The 21,967-nt window shown below is 43.7% G+C and overlaps 3 protein-coding genes across 4 annotated transcripts in view; 2 read left to right on the forward strand and 1 right to left on the reverse strand.

Annotated features, from left to right (window-relative positions):
- The first annotated feature begins 70 nt into the window (after positions 1-70).
- LOC125761550 (E3 UFM1-protein ligase 1 homolog) lies at positions 71-3,296 on the forward strand. Its single transcript, XM_049422767.1, has 5 exons — positions 71-317; positions 404-1,852; positions 1,929-2,393; positions 2,712-2,923; positions 2,996-3,296. The coding sequence occupies exons 1-5, from the start codon at positions 244-246 to the stop codon at positions 3,148-3,150; spliced, it is 2,355 nt and encodes a 784-aa protein (XP_049278724.1). The 5' UTR covers positions 71-243; the 3' UTR covers positions 3,151-3,296.
- A 4,649-nt stretch (positions 3,297-7,945) lies between these two features.
- On the forward strand, positions 7,946-17,235 carry LOC125761557 (monocarboxylate transporter 10). The gene is made up of 4 exons (XM_049422779.1): positions 7,946-8,273; positions 14,093-15,226; positions 15,285-15,356; positions 16,558-17,235. Exons 1-4 carry the CDS (start codon positions 7,946-7,948, stop codon positions 16,590-16,592), a joined length of 1,569 nt encoding a protein of 522 aa, XP_049278736.1. The 3' UTR covers positions 16,593-17,235.
- A 642-nt stretch (positions 17,236-17,877) lies between these two features.
- LOC125761562 (uncharacterized) overlaps positions 17,878-21,967 on the reverse strand; it is a 31,157-nt gene continuing 27,067 nt past the window's right edge. For both annotated transcript variants that reach the window (XM_049422787.1, XM_049422785.1), the window contains exons 5-6: positions 20,010-20,365; positions 17,878-19,835 (exon numbers count right to left, since the gene is read on the reverse strand). In XM_049422787.1, the coding sequence (XP_049278744.1) occupies positions 19,723-19,835; positions 20,010-20,365 (469 nt within the window). In that variant the 3' untranslated portion in view covers positions 17,878-19,722. The remainder of the gene's footprint in view (positions 19,836-20,009; positions 20,366-21,967) is intronic.

Here is a 21,967-nt window from a genome sequence, read left to right on the forward strand (position 1 = left end):
CATAAATTCAAAGTTTTTACATTTTGTTCATGTAACGGATTTGGCAGCAGGGCGTTTGTTGTGACATCGTCTGACAACGCAGTCTCAAAACAGTTTGACGTTGACGTGGAACAAATATTTCGGTGGTTTCTTTTCTATCCTTCGGATTACGTGTGGAAAATCAAATCTGCTCAAAACTATCTTCCCATCATCAACATATTCAGTGCATTAGCCAGCGTCTGCTCATCTTTGTAGCCCTCTGCCATGGCCGATTGGGATGAAATCAAACGTTTGGCGGCCGACTTCCAAAAGGCCCAACTTTCCACTAGTCTACAAAGGTGAACCAGCGTTTTGATGTGGCAGAACAGTTGGAAACATTCCTTTCACCACAGTTTTTTCTACTTTACGCTTCTTCTTATTGCAGACTGTCGGAAAGAAATTGCATCGAGATTGTAAAATTACTGATCGACAAAGGGCTCATCGATGTGATCTACACCAACGATGGCAAAGAGTACCTTACGCAAGATCATCTACAGCAGGAAGTGAAGGATGAGCTGTACGTTCGTGGCGGTCGTGTTAATTTGATCGAGCTGGCCAAGGTTTTGAATGTAGATTTTGTAAAGATTGAGTACATTGCAAAGCGGCTATCAGATCGTAATCCTGAGCTGCATCTGCTGCTTGGTCAACTAATCGATGCGTCCTACATACAGCGTGTGGCATCAGAAATCAACCAGAAGCTGGTCCAGTACGGTGAAATTAATATAGGACAGCTGACTATCACGTACGATCTGCCGACCGATTTCATCCTGAACCAGATAGTGTTGGAAAACTTGCACAAAATCATTTTCGCCAAACAGGATCCAACAAATGCGCACATCTTCTTCACGCAATCGTACATCATGCGCAACAAGGCCAAAATTCGTGGTGCGCTTGCCGCGATTACAAAACCTACACCAGTTTCCGTCATTCTTAATCTTACGGATGTACCCGCGCGCATACTTTACATGTCACTGAAAGAATTGTCCTCGCTCGGTTCGCTCACCGTTCAATCACCGGCCGGGCAATACATACCGCACGTATACGAACGTATGCAGGCCGAGTACGTGAAGGATTATTTCCAGCAAAACGGATACATAACGAACGACGCCGTTACGAAGTTGGGAGTGTCGGATGTTCGATCATTTGTCCGGTCCCGATTGCCGGAAGAGAAGCTGTTTTATATGAAGAACTGCATTGTCAGTAACCGGCTAATCGAACGTGTCACGTACGCTATGGATGCTTGCATAAGCACCAATTCGTATCTGGACATGTCGACCATTCTGCCTCCGGCGTTAAGCAACGATAATATGGAAGAAATTCTTACGCACGTACTGACGCCCGCGATACGCAAACAGACGTACGTTTTCGGGACGGTAGTACTGACGATAAACTTTATGGATGAGTGCGTCAAAGGTTGCCAGGAGTTGGTGAATGAGCATGCGAAACGTGCTGTGGAGAGTGGCAACTATCAGAAGTACATGGCGGAGAAAATGATGCAACATCAGGATGTGGATCAATTTGCGACGGATGAAGGAAAGGTGGACAAACGTGAAGAACGGCGCAAAAAGGCCGCCACTGGAAAGGGTGGTGGTGGTGCGCAGGGACGTGAGACGAAAACAAAATCTACCAAGAAACATGCCCGTGGCAACAAGGGCAATGCGATGGATTCGGATGATGATGCAGATATGCAGTCCGGTGCAGGAGGAAAGAAGGGTGGAAAGGAACCGCACATTGAACTGATAAGCGTGAAGGAGATTGCCAAGGTGGTGGAAAAAGCCCTCGAACCCGAAGGTCTGGAGATGCTCGACAAGGACCTGGCACATCATTATTACCCGTAAGTGAGCTTGTTTGCGCGTTGTAAGAAATAAATTCTACAAGAATCTCATTTGAAATTTTGTGTATCTTCACAGAATCCTTAGCAAACAGGCACTGGCAAAGGCGCATGAGTTGTATGAGCAGTCGCTCCAGAAGAACAATCAAAATCGCCGCCAAACGCATGCCAGCATCCAGGAGAAGCTGAACACGCTCTACAACGATATCCGGCTGTACGAGAAAGGTTTGAAGCTGTTCCCATCCGATGTACAGGGCCAGCTGTTGAAGTATCTGCTTAAAACGTACGGCACGGACGTTTGCAACGAAATATGCCTATACGTGGCGGCCGAATGTAATCTGAACACCAACTTTAATGCTCCACTAACGGCCGAACAGCGCACAAAGATTGCGAACGACAGCAGTGCGGAGTATCGGGCCCCGCTGCAGACGCTCTGCAAATCGCTCACTACGAGCGAAACCGTGGAAGACTTCCTGGAGAAAACGGACAAAGCGATGCAGGCGTGCAGCATGATGTTGAAAAAGATTGACAAGAAAAAGGATAGGTATGTGCCTTGCGTACGACGGGGTATCCGTTGATTACGGTCAATTAAGTAGATAACGAATTTTAATTTACCACACTCGCGTCGATCCGATGGGATGTTTCGATATCGATCGTGCGGCGTTCCATAGCGTTTATGTTGCTAAATTGAACATTAATTAAGTTAAATTAGTCGCTGGGAGCGTAACATGATTGATGCGCCTTAGCAGTGCAGCGTGGCATCACATTGGATCGTTTTCTGTGTAGAGTTTAAAAAATGTGTTTCGTTGTTTTTTATTGATTTATGATTGTTTCGCAACCACTTTCCGCCCGATTGCTCTAGAAATTTGATTCTCTGCCACAAACATGGACTACTGGAGCAGCTTACGAACTGTACCGATCCGGCATTGGTACTTCATTTGGCCGTACTGATTATCTTCACCATCTCTACACAAACGATGCTTCACGCTTCAGGGCGTCATGTGTCCGCCATTTTAAGCTTCCTGCAGACGGTGCTGACGGCGGAAGATTCGAAAACGTTCACTAACTACCATGGTACGTAGAAACATTGTAAATGTTTTTTTGAATACAAACAATACATTAATATATCCTCCAATTGATCTCTAGATCTTGTACTGAAGCTGCTAAGTACGGAGAGTGCTACCTCGGAGGAAAGCAAGTCAAATGCGGAAGATATTACCAAGCAGCTGAGCGAGCTGATACCGGCTGTGAAGAACATTGCCAGCAGCTTCAAGAAAGCGGGAGTAACCGCAGTAGAATAGGCGACACGCTCGGGTATGATTTGTGGTGAGGGAGGAAAAAAAGATAAACCGGAGTCATTAATTAATTCGATTGGGTCTCGCTTTGGCAGTATTCGCCTCTTTCCGGTTCAATAAAGCTACGCTTGTTAATTGTTTCACTTAATTAATTAACGAGATCTGATACAGTTGCGTAAATCATACAATGGAGGTATGAATGAGAAACACTCCTTACGTTTGAAAGTTGCCACACCGCTCATTCGTGAGTCGCAGTAACGAACTAAAGCGCGAATGCATGTATTATTATTGAACGTTTCTATCAAATGGTAAATAATTACAGTATTTACAATGATATGAGAATGCAGTAACCAGAGGCATGCATCGTGCCGATCGGGTAATATCGATGCAACGTGACACAAACCGGACATTTGTCTGCAAAATGTTTGCGTTCTAATCTCGTACGTCTTACAAACAGCGAACTAAAAAGTTTTATCGACGAATTGCGGTCACGTCTCTCACTCTCTCTCTCCTCCATTACCACAACACCCGTGTGGTCAAAGCGCCTTGCGCTCTATGCTTTTGTAAGCAAATTAACGCGTACGAATTGATTCACAAGTCGTTGTGTACTATTATGCCGCTAAATGGTGGTTCAATGGATCTAGAGCAAGAGTGGGTGAAACTGTAGCCTAGAAGAGCACCACCCCAAAAAAAACCCAGATGGGCAAAATTGACGACAGTATCGCATCATGTACCGTTTGGATCGGAACTAACCGTATGTATGTCCGGCGTAAGGGTGAATCCAGTGTGTTCCGTCTTTCGGGTGTTGGTGTGCAATGGCTTCTGGTTTTTTTTTCTTTGCTGCTTGTTGCGCTCTAGACACTTTCTTAAAAGTGTGAAAACTGATACCGCTTCACCTAATTGAGACACTCAGGCACAATCTTCGCCATTTGCCATCACGTGGAAGAACGTTCCTTAATTCATGCCAGGGAACGGGAAAGAGATGGAAGTCGATCCTCACCGCTATTCGTACCGTCCATGTTTGCCGGCTGATTCAATCGGAAGCAAATGTTACATCAGTTTTCTGTTAGAAGCACACACCGAGGAGCGCAGGGTCAAATGTGAATCCCCCTGGCAGGGGTGTCTGAAAGCCGAACCGGCATGGCCGGTATGGCATTTTAATACTGTTGCCTAGTGTTAGTGGATGTACTATGGTATCTTGACGGAGTGTTTCGCTTTTTCGTGTGCAAAGCTTTGTATATTGTTGTACCCCTTTTTTACGGTTGCCAAGGAAATTCAACGCAGCAACCCAACAATCCGGTCGTTGCGAACTGCATTGTGTGTGTTTGTGAGTAGTTTGAACAGCAGGTATGAATGTCAAGAATTGGTTCGCATTCGTTTATCAGATCCCTGCACGTGGACCACGCGTCCCGTCGACACGATTGCACTCTGTATACGTAACGAAATTCCCAAACTCGAAACGAACACCGTCCATGAGTGGACCCACCCGGTTATTCAAGCGCATTTTTGTCGGTACTGTTGTTGTTACTGTTATTTGGTTGGTGATAAGATTTTCCGACGATAAGATTAGTGGTCGTGGCTCCACTAGGATTTCCCATTAATGAAGGTGCGTAATGAGAATCAAAGAGGGCCGATACTATACACCGTTTTTGGGTTGATAAAACCGATCCGGTCCGGTGCTCCGGTGTATATTCATTCAGTGCCGTATTGGAACGATGATGGTCGTTATCGTGTGTGCTGTTTTCTTTGCCGGTTTTCCCACACACACACACACACACACACAGTGTACGTCTCGGCGTAGCTAGCGTACTGAAATCGGTTGATTCAGTTTTCACGGTCACTTGCATGTAGGCGCCAGGAGGGGCCACTACACGTGATTTTGGAATTAAAAATAGAAGCTTCCCGGTTTTGCGCAACCGAACACGCCAACGCATCGATTTACCACTGAACGTGTGTGTGTGTAAAATAAGAGTGAACGGTTAGTATGAGTGAAGCGAATTTTACAGGCTTCTGAAAACACTCGAGCACGAACCAACTTTCAGCAAACATTTATCCCTAGTGTCCTGCACCCTGCATGCGGTACGAAAGTCAAGACCGCGTGTTCTGTGTGTATCGTGTTGCGCGCCCAGTTCAATCGATAATAATAGCACGCGACCAGTAGTGTCAATGAAAACTCCCATACATATGCCACGCTGCTCGCGACAGTAGTGAATCAAAATCGTGCGTAGTACGTCAGCGGCGCCGGCCACTTGCATAATATCGAATCCGTACCGGGTCCTGTATGTGTGCGGTGTTTGGTAATAACCGATAAGCATAGTGTAGTACGCGGCATTTTTCTGTTGCTCGGTGTGTGTGTGTGAGAACGTAAACAAAAGGGTGACGTTAACGTTCAGATTCAAATCGCTGACGTGCGTACCAACGTGCTCGGGTTGCTTGGATATATCGTCGATCTCTAGATCTTTTTTCTACCGTTTTCCAGGTGCAACTAGATGTGAAATCAAGAATTCGCCAGTTTCGTGTGTCTGTTTTAGAACAAAAAATTAGTCACTAGAGATCGTACGTTGATCGATGCAGGTCGACTGATAGATCCTTCTGTAGCTTCACGTGTGTTCATCACGTTGTAAGTTTCTCTCATCACATGTCAGATATCTAATGTACGTGATTAGGATAACCGGGGCAATATTTGAAGACCGTCTCTTGTGGTCGTCCAAATGATTTATGCGTTACGATAAGCGTAAGTTAAAACAAATGCATGACTGTCTTAAGAAATTATTGTGCAAGAATTCAAGATTATTGTGCAAGAAAACCGCCAAAGAGTTCGCTTGTAGAAAAATAGGTTAAAATTCATATCATACCGCAGTTTCAACAAATGTTTGTTTTGCTATTGCGAGGTAAATATTTCATATTTCAAGAAGTTTACTTTTTAGTGAATTTGCAGAAGAACTGTTGTTGTTTGGTATATTCCATAGATGATAAACATGGGTTTGATAACATACTTCAAATAAGGAAATCTTTTAAAAACATTAAAAAAATCCCACCCCTAAACCAACAGTAATTCATTTTTGAAATTGGAATTATCACGAAGTTTGTTCATTTGTTGATTTGCTGTCAGCCTTATGGTCACACCCCCTATTAGAACGGGAAGGAAATGTGATCCCTTGCACTTTTATCAACCTCTTCTTCTTGTACGTTTGTGGGTTAAAAATACATTTCTTAAATATTCACTCCATTTGCTACCGTTTTGCGTCCACAACGACCACTATACTGGCAAACACGGTAAAGAAACGTAAACAAAAAAAAAACATAACAAAAAAACATTATGACCTCAGCGAAACATGACTCGCCCAAGGTATCTGCTGCGGGTGGTGGCGGTTGTTTTCGAGAGATGTCGGTTTACGCACGTGTTTCTTTGGTTTTCGCGCCATTACTACGAACGGTTCTTGGTGTGTAGGAAACAACAAACAGACAAGGCAATCGAGCGGGGGACATTCCTTCCTGTGCAAATTTAAACTCGAAGGGAACGGAAAACCGTGCCTCCCAGTTGATGTCCGCTCTCGTTAGCTGCGAAAGTAATTCACGTGGAAGCACAACAAAACTAAAACGATCCGGAGCACTCTCGCGATGAAAGAGATAGTACAGGGATGGATAAGTGTCGAGTAGAATTCCGATCATGTACGAGCAGATGTGTTCCATCGGTTTACTAAAAGAGAATTGCGACTTATTAAAAAAAAATATCATTAGTTTTTAATTTCGGATTTGAACAAGTTTTTTTTTTATTCCAATAAGGACGGCCAGGCCGTATGACTTGATTTGAACAAGTTTAATTTAAAAACTTCTTGCAAATAAGATAATAATTCGTATGACATCACAGGTTATGTATGGGAAAATGGCTAATTATATTTTATCTGTATTTGCCATAGAAATTAATATTATCTTATCCTTTTTCATTAATTAATGATACTCAGGGCTTTACTGTTTGTCTGTTAAAATATTACGATATCTTGGTTCGTTATCATCTATTACATAAATACATCATTTCCTTCCGTCTTCCGTACACTTATCATCCCGATTGTGGACCGGAACTCATGTCTGCCCAGTAGTGCTTCGGCAAAACGAACGCACCCGATCGACCGCGTGTGCTGCGTTCGCGCGCGCTTCTATTCGTATAGTAGTAACTCAACGCTAACCGCACACACATGGCCGATACTCGATGCGACGACGACCGCACGCGTACCGCTGATGGTATGCGAGCAACCGGCTGAGATTCTACTTTCTTCTACTTCTATTTAAAGCTGCTGCCGGGACATGCTCCGATCGCATAACGGCACCATCGCTTCACTTGCGCTCTGGTCGTTGTCGTCGTCGTCGTCGTCGTTAACGGCAGAAGCGGACTACACTCGGTACGACGGTGGACCACCGGTAGACTACCGACAACTGCACACGCTACATCCCACATCAACTCCAACGCTTGACCTGTCCGGCAGCAACGACGAGACACGGGTACCGATCGGCGGTGGTGCTAAAGCCTGTCACTGTGTGACAATGTCCTACAACCGGACGGTACACTGCATAGTGTCGTCGAGTGCGTGATCACCGTGGTCAGTGAGAGTGAATTTCCCAGGCTGTTGATAACTGGCCCTTTGCGCGGGTCAAGTGAAACTATCGATCAAGCATAGACGTGTGTGATTACGATCAAGGCGATCAGTACCTTATCAGTGTCAGTTGGGATTGAGGTGGTGCTAAAGTGAGGGATAAGCACGTTTTTGGAGTACCCGGACACGCGCCACGGAACTGACCCGATATGACCGAGAACTCGAGAATCGTTAAAGATAGTGTGGCGCCAGTGATCGTCAAGGGTGCAGCAGCGAACGGACACCATGCACAGCTGAACGGTGGCCATGCTGCACTCGGGAAGGATGGCAAAAAGGTAGCAGTGCCACTGCTGGAAGCGGATGGCCACGCAGTCCATGAACCACCGGACGGTGGTACCCGGGCATGGCTCGTAATGATCGGTGCCTTCCTCTGCAATGGTGTCCTGTTCGGTGTGATCAACACGTACAGCGTCGTGTACCTGAGCCTTCAGAAGCAACTTCAGGAGATCGGTGATAATGAAGCGTCCAGCAAAGCAGGTAAGTCTGTACGCACCGTGCCACGTGTTTCGAACGCAAATCGATGGAGACGGATGGTGATTCATGTGGTGAAGTAATTTTTCCCGTTATCGGTTTGTGCAGTTTTTTTTTTGCGGTACTGGGCCACAGGTATTTTGTTTGTAAAATGACGCACCGCACAAATACGGGAGTACCGTGGGTAATGGGTGGCGCGTATCGAAAATAACCACCGCCCGTCACACCGTGCCAGCATGGGCATTGGCGTCTCGAACCGTTGTTTGGTTGCTGATGGTTGGAAAGTTGGCAAGGGCAAGGTTGGCTGGCTTGTTTCTCTTTATACCTTCTTCCCACCTTCTGCTGCTTGTTATGGTGTTATTGGGGCGCTTTAGACGACACGATCTGATGCAATTATTTGGTCGACTTTCATCAAATCAGCTTTCATTATTTTGGGCTGATTAACGTTAGCTAATTTGGTTGCGATTCCCGTTTTTCGTCTTTCGGCAAATGATTTGACCTGTGTCTCGTCTGCATCCATGTCTAGACCGGGAATGGACCATTACGGAGGGAAGATTCCCAAAGCGAACCCAAATAAACAAAAACATATCACGCATCGCTATGGTCTTTGTCTTGGCTGGTGGGTGATAAGCGCAAACCGATCGTTTGGACGACCGGTCCAAGCGCTTATTGTGAGGTAAACCTTCAAACTGATTATGCTACACAGACATTACACAATGGTTCCTTGCCGATAGGAGGAAGTGCCGCTGGTAGGAAAGATTGAACGAACAGTGCAGGTCGTTGTAACACTTTCACAAATGTGATGCTGCACCAAGTTGAACGACCGGAATAGTTAAGTTTTTGGGAGCGTTAAAAATCACCAAATAATAATTACATCTTCACGAGCGTAACTAATCGGTTGGCAAAACAAGCACTATTTACCTCGCCCCTTGGTGACAAACAAGCGAATTAAGGGATGGATTGTATTTATTGTCACTCACTTCTCGAAGGTACTCAACTACTCAGTGGGAGTAGTATTTATGGCACACTTAGAAGGTATTAAAAGCGGGCTTTAAACGATCCCGGTCTCCCGAGCTCACTCCCGACCTTATCAACTCATCCTCCACCTGGATTGTTATTGCTGTGGTGCGCGAAATTATATGCAAATATAATTCGCATCACATTAAAACACACCTGATAGCAGAAGGCACACCTCCACCCGGGGTTCGGTCCTTGGAACCTTGAAGCGTTTGATGTAAACAACTCGCTGTCTGGGGGGGGCGGGAGATCCCACCAAACTGGACGCCTGTTGCTATGGAAAGGTACACCTCTTCATGACGATTATTGCACTAATGCAGCCCTCTCCGGCCCGATCACTATCTGATAGGACAGCCTGAAGAATGTGCTACGATATGAGCTTGGCAAGCTTTGTTTGTGTGGCTTGGTCGAGTAGGTTAGAGACACGCGGCCACTTTGAATACTCGAGACTCGAGACTTGACGGCAAAATGTTTGTTGGATGGATGGTAATCGAAACGCCATCATCGCGATCATCGTGTCGCGTCGATTGACAGTCGATCGATCATCATCCATATTTGCAGTTTGCAGTTCGCCGGTCAGCACAATTGTATCGCGCACAATTGCATTCAAGCTCCTTTTGGGGCTTATTGGAAACAAATATACGTTCGGCTAGAACTGATATAAAAGCAAATGCAAAAGAAAACAACTTTTTGCTTTACTTGCCCCCATCTCAGCAACTTCGTCCATCTTTATTATCATCGTCCAACCGGTAGCTGGTGGTGGGGAGAAAAATAAAGAAAAACACCAACCCGATTGCGTGAAGCGAGCGAGCCCCCGAAAAAATTGTTTGTTTCGCGCATCAAAACACACGGCGGATGAGGTGGTTTGCGCACGCAGTGAACATGCGACAAGATGAATGTTTGTCTCGGGTAAAGAAGAAAGGATACTGTGTTTTTCCTATGATGTTTCCACCCCGAATGTATTACACAAACACACACACACACGCATACAAGCGACAACATAAGCGCAAAAAACATTGCAAACCGATCATTAAAAATAGATTCCTCACGATTTTGCGTCTCAAAACACTTTTGCGAGAGGGTGACGGGGGTGGGCAATGAGACCGGAATAGTGTGAAGAAAAGTAAGCTCAACACTTCAATCACAATCATTACTACATGGTTGTCAATTTTTAGCTTCCACTTTTGTCACACTTTTTACTTTGAGTTTGGCTTATCAGACGCTTGAAACAATGAATCTTTGCCCGCGTGACGCGCACTGGCGGTTTCGAAGGGGTTTTTTCATGCTTTGTGACCACTTCAGGATAAGCCGATGACGCTCAGGACACGAAATCAGCTAGGCGCAGATCCGCTCGCACACTCAATTGCTAAATAACGCACTGAAAGGCAAAAAATACAGGCTTCTTGACACGTGCCAATCATTCTCCTGGTGATTTCGATTTGACCGTCAATGCGGTCATGGGCCATTGACGCTCATCAGGTGTGTCTCCGTAGAACTCGCCTTTTTTGGTTATTAAGCAATACTTTAATTTTGGACAAAATAAAAATGTGTCTCTCAATACAGTTGGAAGCTTGTCGCATGCTGGTTGGCCGGAGGGCGAAACAAAATTCTTCCCTCTTGTGTCGCTAATAAAAAGCATCCGTAACGCGACGTATCAATTGGTGGCGGTTTTGTCTTGAGAACCTTGGGACGAACGATCTCCCCTTTGTTGCCGATTCATCGATACGATAGCATCCGCCATCCCGCGAGCGTACATGGGACAGTTCAATTGATAGATTATTCGTTTGACCGATTCCTACTACTATCGGTCAATGTGGAGTAAATTTAGCTCACGGCAGCTTGTCGTTGGGACAATTGTGTCTGATCACTTCCAAATTTAGTGATCACACACAGCTTCGTTAGCGGGGCATAAATGTTTAGACGCAAAACTGGGGAACAATTTCGTAAGGTTCGTAGGTTAAGCCTCGCACAGCATAACTTGCAAACAAACCATTTTGGACAAGACAATTTAACATAAAACAAACGCCGGCAGACAAGAACTATGGTCACGTTCTAACAAGTAACGCTTTGTGAAAAATGTGTTTTTCCCCAAACAAATGTGTCACACCCTCTCTTTGACCGTCTGAGCACGCACCACACAGTCAGGCCAGAGTTACTGAGCTAGCCGTTAAAGTAAGTTGCAACCTTGTAAATTTGCAAAGAATGCATATGCGTTGCTGTTGCTTTTGCTATTTGCTTAAGCCTGGTGACGATTTGCTTTGGTAGCTGGGAGCCTAAACATGTTTGATCTTTTAAATAATTCATTGCGCTGTACGCAAGGTGCGCAGAGGAGGGCAGCTCATTTGCAGTGTCGTTTACTGCGTACTTAGTCACGTATTTTTTTTTAGCTTGAAACAACTCATTTCGCTCATTTGCTCACTTCCTACATGCCTGTAAAGGTGCCGGTCAGGTTGGTATTTAAAGTAAACAAACGATGCTGGAATGCCGCTGCAAGTAGCGGGGCACATTCTTGGGCGCTTGTGTTTTAGTGGGAGACATTATCAGCTGTTGAGGGATTGTGGTGAGGTTGAACGGATTGAACGGTTATGTGGGATTTTACGATTAACTGGCAGCATTGAATGACTAAGTTACGGTGGTTTTGAAGAACGTTCATTGTTAGACAGGACAAACTCAACAAAAAAACAGGCGTTAAGAATAGATCCTTTTGGAAATTCGAGGATCTCTTGAGTCTGCTGGAAAAGTATATCTTGGGGACTTCGTCTTTTGTTGCAGTACAATCTCAAGAGTTTTGGCCTGCTATTACTGGCGTTCCTAGGCATTATCCGTAGCAGAATCGTCAATCTTGCATACTGGAGTTTGGTCATGATGGCCATCTCCACATTCGAGACACCTTATCTACCCATCAGTATCTTGGGGAAGATCTCTAATATTTATGTAGATTTTTATCCTCTTGGTTCGAAATCCTCAATGATTTGCTACATCCTTATCCATCGTGGATCTTTCGTCATTAGCTCGATCGTGATAGCTGTTATATATGGGATACATATATGCAAAGTTGTTTCTTACAAACACAAAGAAGTTTATCCATCTTTATACATAGATCACGGTTGTACAAGAACTTTTGAAGCTTGTACCATTAAAGTCCTCAGTATTAGAATAATTCTTCCTACAAAATAGTATTCATTCATGATTACGTACCTTCATACTACGCATTCTCGCTTATCACAGCATTTCAGCAATTGCGAAAGACATGTGACGCGACATTCACTCTTAGCAACGTAAGCAAATACGCGTTGAATGGGTTTTGTTTGTTGAAAGAAAATTTTGTCACCACTTCCGTTTCGTTACGCAGTTTTTGTAACGACCGAGTGTCGTCAACATTCGTTATCCATCGACCATCACCACCGATGTGGACATGGTCTTACAAGTTGACCATATTTATAGCTAACCGTTTCTGACGTACTACACCTTTCTACCTACGGTAGCATTTTTCCACCCTCCGATGTATGGCTTCTAGCAGAAAGTGTTGGAGAACTTGATGGTTCTCAGTAACAACCTCAAAAACCGCAACTCCTAATGGCAAAACTTGCTCACTGCAACCGTGGCAGTCATGGCACTCAGTCATTCGCAAAGCACGGGAAGCTTTAGCACGCAGTCGCTCAACAAGATAATCGTTTTGTTGAAAGAATACATATTACACACAGCTCATTTTACACCTTTTATGACTGGAGTCAGTGCAGTCAGTCAGTCGATGTGAAGAAGAGATAGCAGTCAATGGTTAAGCCGATCGAATAGCTCCCGGGGGTTTGGTTGGTTGGTTCGATGGATTATGTTTCATTTCCGTCTAGCCGGTGGGAAACGGTAGAAGTAATTCTATCATTCACATATTTGCCACTAACTCGAACAATGCGGCGATACCCTCCGGGTGGCATATGTTTGGATGAAAAATAGGAAAAGACAAACATACTGTAGGGAGAGGAATCCTTACATACTTTACGGTCGCTGTGTTTAGCCGCTAGGTGTAGCGGACTCCCCGTCCCCGGTACGGTTTAGTTGATTTCAAATCCAATTACGTTACCAATAAATCATAACATAATTTCGTATCGTGCTTCGGTGACAGGGAACGAGTTGAGCACGAAAAACATTGACGTTAACACGTTTCCTTTAACATGTTTGTCGAGGAACACGTGTTCAAACTAAACGTTCCCATTAAGCCGTGAAGATCAAATAAATGGAATCGTTTAAGACAAGTCAACGAACTTTGTACGCTTTTAATTTGTAAGTTAAATTTGTAAAAGGAACCTTTTATTTTTTCTGATTATAGTTTGATTTAAAAAGTCGTTATTTAAAAAGAAATAGTAAAACTTAACGAAACTTAACGAAAGTAGTATATGGAAACGATGGTTTAGTAAATTAATGCTACATGATCGAACATTGTACTACGTAGCATTGTAACAAAAGGAAAGTATAATCAAGTGATAATAATGTAGCACATGAACCTTTGCCACAGAGCCATTGTTATTGAGAGCAATTAAATAGTTATGCGCGATTAGCCTGCGATACGGGGATCTGTACCCGAAGATCAACGTTAGAATGCTTGCCGATGTTTGCATTGAGTGGTGTTCTACTTCAACAAACAAACCACTTTTCCGGCTTTGGTTTCGTTTTGTTGCTTTGATGTAATATAAACCGGCTGTAAACAAAGCGTATATATGGGACACTCAGTAAAGGGGTGTCGGAAGCTAACGGTAGCGCTTTCTTCCTTTCGTTAATTAAATATTTTATTTTCACTTTTCTTTTTTCTCTAGCACTCGTCGGTTCGTTAACGATTGGTACGACTTTTCTCCTATCGCCGGTATCCGGCATCCTGACCGACAAGATTGGACTGCGGCGTACTACCTTCATTGGCGGTTTGCTAACATGCAGCGGTATGTTCGTGTCGTCCTTCTTTACGGACAATGTTACCGCGCTGTGCTTCACGTACGGTATCATGTTCGGACTGGGTGCCGCATTAGCCTACACACCTTCGCTTGCCATCCTTGGCCATTATTTCAAACGCTACCTCGGGCTGGTCAATGGTGTTGTAACGGCTGGTTCGAGTGTTTTCACCGCCATCATGCCCGTCTGCCTAAATTATCTGGTGGAACATATGGGACTTAAAACGTCGTTCCGGATTCTAGCGATCATCTCGAGCTTTGTCATCTTTTGTGCGCTACTGTACAAACCACTGCAACCGCCACCACCGCCACCGAAGGTGAAACCGGGCCGCTCTGCTGTCAATACCTTTCTGCGCTCGTTCATCAACTTTGACAACTGGAAGAAGCGAAAGTACATCATCTGGGCGGTATCGATCCCTATCGCACTGTTCGGATACTTTGTCCCGTACGTCCATATGGGCAAGTTCGTGCGAGATAATTTCCCGGACAAGGGTGAAAATTTGCCCGTCATGTGCATCGGCATTACGTCGGGATTGGGGCGACTCCTCTTTGGCTTTATTGCCGATATGCCACGTGTCAACCGGGTGCTGCTGCAGCAGATGTCGTTTGTGATGATCGGTACATTGACGATGTGTTTACCGGCGACCGATTCGTTCCCGCTTTTGCTAGCCATCACACTCGCCATGGGTTTGTTCGACGGGTGTTTCATCTCGCTGCTCGGACCGATTGCGTACGATATCTGTGGACCACGCGGTGCTACGCAAGCGATCGGTTTTCTGCTCGGCATGTGCTCGCTGCCACTGACGCTCGGACCGCCCGTTGCCGGTATGCTGTACGATCAGACGGGATCGTACCGGTTGCCATTCATACTGGCCGGCATTCCACCACTGTTCGGTGCTAGCACGATGTTCCTTATCCGATGCGTCAAGGATGAAGATCCCAAACAGCAAACGATGGTGACGGAACCGAAGCTGGAACCGTTGGCCCATGCGGCCTGGGACAGTGGTAAGTCGAGATGGTATATTAAATATGTTTACATACTAAATTTCCCACACCTTTTCAGAAAACCCAACCGACGGCAAACCAATGAACGGACAGCTGCATCACGAGCGCCGAGCAACGCTTGCCAGTTCAGGTATTAATGCAAAATCTCCACTACTCACTCATGCTTCTGTGTCGTCCCTGATACTGGAAGCCTACATTGCCGACAATCCGGTGTTTCGGCTGTACACCGAACGCAAATATTGCTACAGTATCCTTTAGTTCGCCTTTTAGACCGGCTTCCAGTGTACAGAACGTCTTCATATTCGTGTGCTAACCAAACAAACAAAAAAAACACGAAACACACGCATACAGCGTGACTAGATTAGTAGCATTCATCGTTTCGTAGCGCTTTCATCAATGTCCGCACTTGGCTAATCTTTTCGCTCTAATGATTTGCCTTTGTTGCTTTTTTTTTTTGCACATCACTTAGACCCAATCTGTTTAGCTGCTTTTTTGCGGAACCGTTTTTTGGCCAATAGTTGTGTTGTCTACCGTTTTTAATTGGTACTTTAATAGTTTTTGCTTTGTCGCCCTGGTGATTAGAGCGTTATCGGTTAGTTGTGTTTTTGGTCAGAATGTTTCCGGTACGAACGATCGTTTAATGAACAGTTTGGGTTTCCGAATGCATCGTGATCTTCTCGTGATCGTCGCCAATCTCCAGCATTCACAATGGGTGCCTGCAGCGATAAGACCATTCGCCTGATTTTGTGCGAACGTGTCAGTATTATGTATGATCTTTCAAGCTATGCAAGCTGAGCAAAAAAAAAAATGATGCCAGATGCATCCTTAAACGCCTACCAATGTAGATAACCGTATGCAGATACGAGAATGCGGCCAACCAGACGACCATGAGCAATAATTGTGGCGGTTGCAAAGTGAAATAGTAGGAAGCACCGAAGCAAACGGTGTTTTTTTTTGCACACATAGTAGATTCCTGTAAATAAACCATGCACCAGTAATAATGGCTATAATTCTTCCCTGCGGACCTTCCCTAACATAATCTCCCGCCACTGTTTAATGCTTTATCTGTTTACTCTGCTTTCTATCTCCGCTTTTGTGTGTGTGCTTTTAGATTTTGGGATTTTTCTTTTCTAATTGGTGTTGTGTGTTTCTTTTTTTCAATGTTTTTGTTTTGCTTTACATTTTCGGTGCGGTATCTCGCATCGCGCTTTTGCTGTACTTATTTTTTTGTTTTTCTGTTGTTTGTTATTGTTGTTTTGTTTGCAAACATTCTCAACCAGTTGATAACCTTATTTTAATCACCTTCACTTTTCGGATGAATTTTATTCCAGAATCACTTACAGCGGAAAAGAATGAAACGGGTTAGGCCCGGGGTAGGTGTTTGTTTGTAAGTGCGTTCACGATCAGGCAACATCTGGTCCGATTCCGCGTGAAAGCAAGGACTACCGCATACAAAAATGAAACACGGTCGGACTCACATAGACAAGCAGTTTTGTAAGTGGTATAGACCAGGATCGCTCCTTACTTTAGGGAAGAATCAACTAGTACGTGTTTCATCGTTGTTTTTTAATTTCGTGTAGATAGTTTACGACTAGATAGCGAAAGCCAGACAAAAACAAAACCAAAAAAACACGGTAAAGATCAATGCGGTCACAATCGGGCGTGTTGGCTAGAAACTGCCGGCGAAAGTAAAATTCATACACAAACACACATACACACCACCTACGTACATACGTACATAGTCTCAAACAGCCAATGTTGGTTGGGGACGGCATAGCCGGACAAACTGTATCGCAAAGCAGCATTTCGTGAAGAATACACACTGTCCAGGTACAGAGTTACGCTTTTGTACAATATTTATGTTTTAGTAAATAGGATGTTATTCTTTAACAGGAAGAGAGTTTTTTTTTGTTGTTTTAGGAAATAGAGGAACAAAATTCGATGCAATGAATGCAGCACGAAGAGTGCCGGGAGAGATGAAAATAAAAATCGAATCTTAAGCTATTGTACGATGCGTCTCCATTGTTGGAATGTAATTATTTTACCAATCCGAAACAATTAACTCTAGAACTACCAAGTGCCAGAACTACCAACTCTAGAACTACCAAATTAAATTTAGCTTATGATTGCTTAAATATTTTTAGAAAACATCACTAAACCATAAACAGTTGAGAAGAATTTTTTAAATTCTTCAACCGTTATCGAAAACGCTTCGCGAAGGGTTGAAACGCTTCGAAGTGAAAGGTTCCAAAGTTTTGCAATAGATGGCGCCACCGTCAATGGCTTGAATCACGTATCCACAGTTCCGTAGGTGCATCATATCAGAAAAATATAAAGCAAATATCTAAAAAAAAGGGAAACATTTTGTGTTTTCTTTCAGTAACATGATGTAAGCAAGTGGAAACAGAGTTTGAATGTTAAATAAAAGTTTCTATAATTCAATGTAGTGCAACATTCAGCAAAAAAACAATCACAAATCACAAACCATTTGCAAACTGTGTTTTCCAAATGTGTTCAACGTAATCATCTGCGGTTATTACGGACAGCAAACTTACACCCAGTGTGTGAGATTTCCATCCGCAAGCCTGACGGACTTGGTAACGGGAAACGACATGAAGGGTTTGTAAATAAGTTGTAAATGACAAGTAAAATTAACTCTCTGCGTACCATCGGCACGACATTTGGTTCAACCAATGACCGTTTGAATGTCTTTTATTTTGTTTTGTAAGTTCTTTCGTTTTGTCAGCTTTGTTTGGCATGTTTTCTTTCCCGCTAACTCCCAGCCGAACTAGCAAAGGGTCGAAAACTGGTCCAGTGGAAATCTTCCTTTCTACGCTCTAGTTGAAGTCTCTCCCATCCATGGCCATGTTGCATGCGTTACGCTTCACCTTGCGTTGTATACTAACTTTTGGGTTTTTGATTCTTCTGTTTCATGTTTCATGTTCCGCATGCCGACATTCTCATGTTTCATTATAGTTGCCTAAGTATCCTGTAATACTCCGGCCCGTTTTGGGGGTTGCTGCTTCAAAAGTGTGTGTGTGTTTATGGGTGTTTTAATTTGTATATGTTTTTCTTGCCCTTCCTAAGCGAACAATGTGTGTATTGTGTGCGGTGTGGAGTGTGTTTTGGTTGTTTTGCAAATATTGAAAACGCTTGTGTTTCTCTCTTTATCCCTCCGTTGTAACGTTTTCCTTTAGACAACTCTAATATGTTTACAGCTTGTTTGTTTGTTGTTGTTTTTTTCTCTGTTTTGTTTGTGTTGCATTTAATCATTTATTTTTAAACCACTTGTTACCAATATAAAGATTCATTTACTACGATAGTATATACTATGGTGAAATGGTTTCTTCCACGTCGATAAATATGCAGTTCGCGATTGTTGATAGTGTGCTATACTTTTTGCCTCTTGTTTGTTTCACCGTAACGTTTAGCTGGTAGTCATATATAAGTGTATAATTTGTATGATTAAAGGGTTTTTTTTCTTACGATGCCTAAAAATTATTTACCTCTGAGCCAGTTTCTTGTCATGTTATCATGTGAGCGCGGTTTGTGCGAACCGCGCCATTTTTTTTTAATTTTAATTAGATGGAGCAGTTTTGGATGCTTACGATCAATACACTTAACGTTCAATTAGCCTCTATATTAGAATACACTTACGACCAGTGTAATGTAATGTCGCTGCGATTAGCGGTTGGTTGTACATTTATGCGCTTTGTTTGTGCTGTGTAAGTATATATGTATACCGTAATATATTAATGGATTAAACATTCTCTTCATCATCATCATTATCATCAATGTGTCTGTGCCTCATTTCACAGTATGTGATGTATAGTAGTGTTTATATAGATATGAGTCTACAACGAGCAATACAATGGATGTCTTCTGCAATGGTAGCCATTCAACGTTTAGTAAGTGAGTAGTAGAGCAAATACGATATATGTAATAATCGCTTCCTTAGCAGGTTAAGCAAGAAATGGTTTCCCCTTTAACCCTGCTGGTGTGGTACTGATGAAACGAATATATCCACCGAATGTCACGACAGTAACGAATGTCCAAGCGGACGAACCTTCCAATGAGCGTCATACATGATGCACAGAGATGCACCTTAATATACGGCCCAATGCAATATGCAGCTGGTCTCTCCATTAGCCCAAAACAGCGGTGCGGTGCAACTTAGAGAAGCGATGAAACGTAATGCAGATGTCACTGTCGTGCCATACGCATATGGGAACGGAATGGTTGTAGTAGATAAAATAGCGCTTTACGATGTGCCTCATCAAGATGATTTTTCTGCTCTCTCTAAACATCTTTTGCTTGCATGTGAATGGAATGCTTAGTTGCGTTTACAATAATGCGGTACAGTACAATAATAATTAACACGTGGTACATTGATTGGTAGTAGTTTCCGGTATCTCGTGAGCCTTTGGTATGTGTTCGACGGGTTGGTCCTGGTTTCAAAAAATGTTTGCGAAGTGCTTTTATCCGTGGCCGGTGCTTCAAGCGGCCGCCTGAATCGTTCCTCCTTGCTGGTGGCCTGTGTTCGATGGTGTTGCCTGTGGCACGCTACGCTTTTTCTTCGACACCATGAAGCGTTTCTGCGGCATGTATCCTTTTAGAATGTGAAGGGGTTTAAAAGAAAAAAAAACATTTGTTAGAACAATTGTCTTCATAATTGGATTTAAATTTAACTATGAAATAATGAAATTCAATTCTTCACTTTAAAGAAGTAATTCTGATATTTCTCATGAAGTAAAGGCTTTTTCTTTCTTCTATGTATACTCACCATTCATTGAGCCAATGTTTTTGCCATCGTTAAGCGCACCCAGAGCGTCCAGATCAGCCATCGGAATACCCATATAGTCGACCGAAGGTTCCGTCCAGCCGTTCATCCACTCACCGGCATCATCGTACGCGTAACCATCCGCTGGCAGTGTTCCACCGTGTGCACCGAGCAGTTGCTCCAGGGCGAGCGGTAGTGCAACATCCGGATACATACCGTTCGGGGCATAAGCCAGCACATCGTTCGTTTGCTCGTCCGGAATGTAGTCGGACAATGGTCGGTAGGGATCGCGCGCATCCATCAGGGCAAGCAGTGAAAACACTTCGGCCGGTGACAACTTACCCGAGCTACGCTTCAGGCTGTAGGACATATGGGAACAAAAAAGCAGAAAAGAATGCAATCGTCTCCGTAGTGACGCTCGTTATTAAGTTTGGAAATGCGTGCGAACCAATTTCGTACACAGTTTATAATTAATTATTAATCCCTCTCTCTCCATCCCCAAAGGATCAAAAGAATCTTTTGGGCCGGGGGCTGGAATTTTCAGCCAGGATATGTGCGAATGTTAAATAGCATCACGTCACGAACAGACCCCCCAAAACAAAACGTTGCAAGAATTAAGTTTTAAGTGTTTAAGTGTAAGTGTTCATTTTGTGTATTTATTCCATTCAAGTTCGACATAATCAATATTATATGCCAGTGGAAATTAATTACCTGCATTGTAATGTAATCATCAGCAAGCAGATTGATTCACACAGAATGAAAAGGTCTCTTCTGTAACCTTTGAGGGAAAAATCTATTTAAAAAAATTCATACCATATGGAAAAATCTCCAACAACCTTAACCACCGTCACCGATTCATCGATTTACTCCACACAGGTAAGCTTCGTTCTTCTTATCCACGCGCAAAAAAAACCTATTTTCAATGGACTTTCGGTTCGATTGAAAATCTCCGATAAAAATGTCATCCTTTGTCGAGGGAAAAACGGGAAGCAAGACACACCATTCCTAGCGTGCGGCTAAAAATCCAATAGCCTTTTTCCGAAATGAACATTTAATTCGATTGCCGTTGTTGGAGTGTGTTTCAATAATGGAATCCTGAAGCGTTATCATGGCGTGTTACGGTGGCTACCGAGCTAGGACACGAAATGTGTACCATAATTCAATTCCAAGATTCCCGCTTGGAAGCACCCAGAGTGGTCAGAAAGGCGGCGGGTGGTATGGGATCATTCGTCTTCGAGCAAGTAACAAGAAGCTGCGTGTCGGCTTTTCGTACCGTGTCCCCCCAAAACATAAGGTAGCTTGTATGAGCACCTGTTTGATTAGTCGATACGATCATTTGATTCGTTAGTGGCAAACTAATGGTTCGAATCTGTTCGCTCAAGTGTGCTTAAAGCTGGAAGTTGATTCCAGTCTTAATTAGGAGCAGTTGTACAGTGTTCGTAAACAGGCAAAGATCAGGGTGTGAGATGCACGTTCTCACCTTCTTGACACCTTCTTGGTGTGTGATATAATTGATGCAGCAACACCTTGGCAACCAGAAGGTTGTCCGTGTTAACACGGACAATCTTAGCAAATCGCACTAAAAAAGGGGTTTGGGTTTGCAGCGTGTCGAAAAGGAAAACGACCTCTTTGCACTAACAAACTTCTTCTACCAAACAACCCTTTCCGTTACGATAACATGTCTTTTATGATATCTAATTACTACGGTAGAAGTGGGTGGAATGATTTCTTTTTGTTTTCAGATAAACAAACATTCTTCTTATTGCTAGTGTGGGAGACAATATTCGAGAAAAGTAAGTACCATCCCATGGTGTCCGATGGTTGCTGTTCATTAGTGTGATGACAAGTGTGATTCTTCCGGAACGCACAGAAGACACCGTTGGTCGTAAGCTAGCTGGCCGTCTAGTCGGCAAAGGTCGTAGTTTTCGGGTAGCAAATTCATGTTTCTCTATTTGCTTTAT

This window comes from Anopheles funestus, chromosome 2RL, assembly GCF_943734845.2.
Source record: "Anopheles funestus chromosome 2RL, idAnoFuneDA-416_04, whole genome shotgun sequence".
Lineage (NCBI taxonomy): Eukaryota > Metazoa > Arthropoda > Insecta > Diptera > Culicidae > Anopheles > Anopheles funestus.

Coding starts and splice junctions, on each gene's coding strand:
- LOC125761557 (XM_049422779.1), top strand. CDS start 7,946: ATGACCGAGAACTCGAGAATCGTTAAAGATAGTGTGGCGCCAGTGATC. Junction 8,274..14,092: donor TGAAGCGTCCAGCAAAGCAG/GTAAGTCTGTAC, acceptor TTTTTTCTCTAG/CACTCGTCGGTTCGTTAACG. Junction 15,227..15,284: donor CCATGCGGCCTGGGACAGTG/GTAAGTCGAGAT, acceptor ACACCTTTTCAG/AAAACCCAACCGACGGCAAA.
- LOC125761550 (XM_049422767.1), top strand. CDS start 244: ATGGCCGATTGGGATGAAATCAAACGTTTGGCGGCCGACTTCCAAAAG. Junction 318..403: donor CTTTCCACTAGTCTACAAAG/GTGAACCAGCGT, acceptor TTCTTATTGCAG/ACTGTCGGAAAGAAATTGCA. Junction 1,853..1,928: donor CTGGCACATCATTATTACCC/GTAAGTGAGCTT, acceptor GTATCTTCACAG/AATCCTTAGCAAACAGGCAC.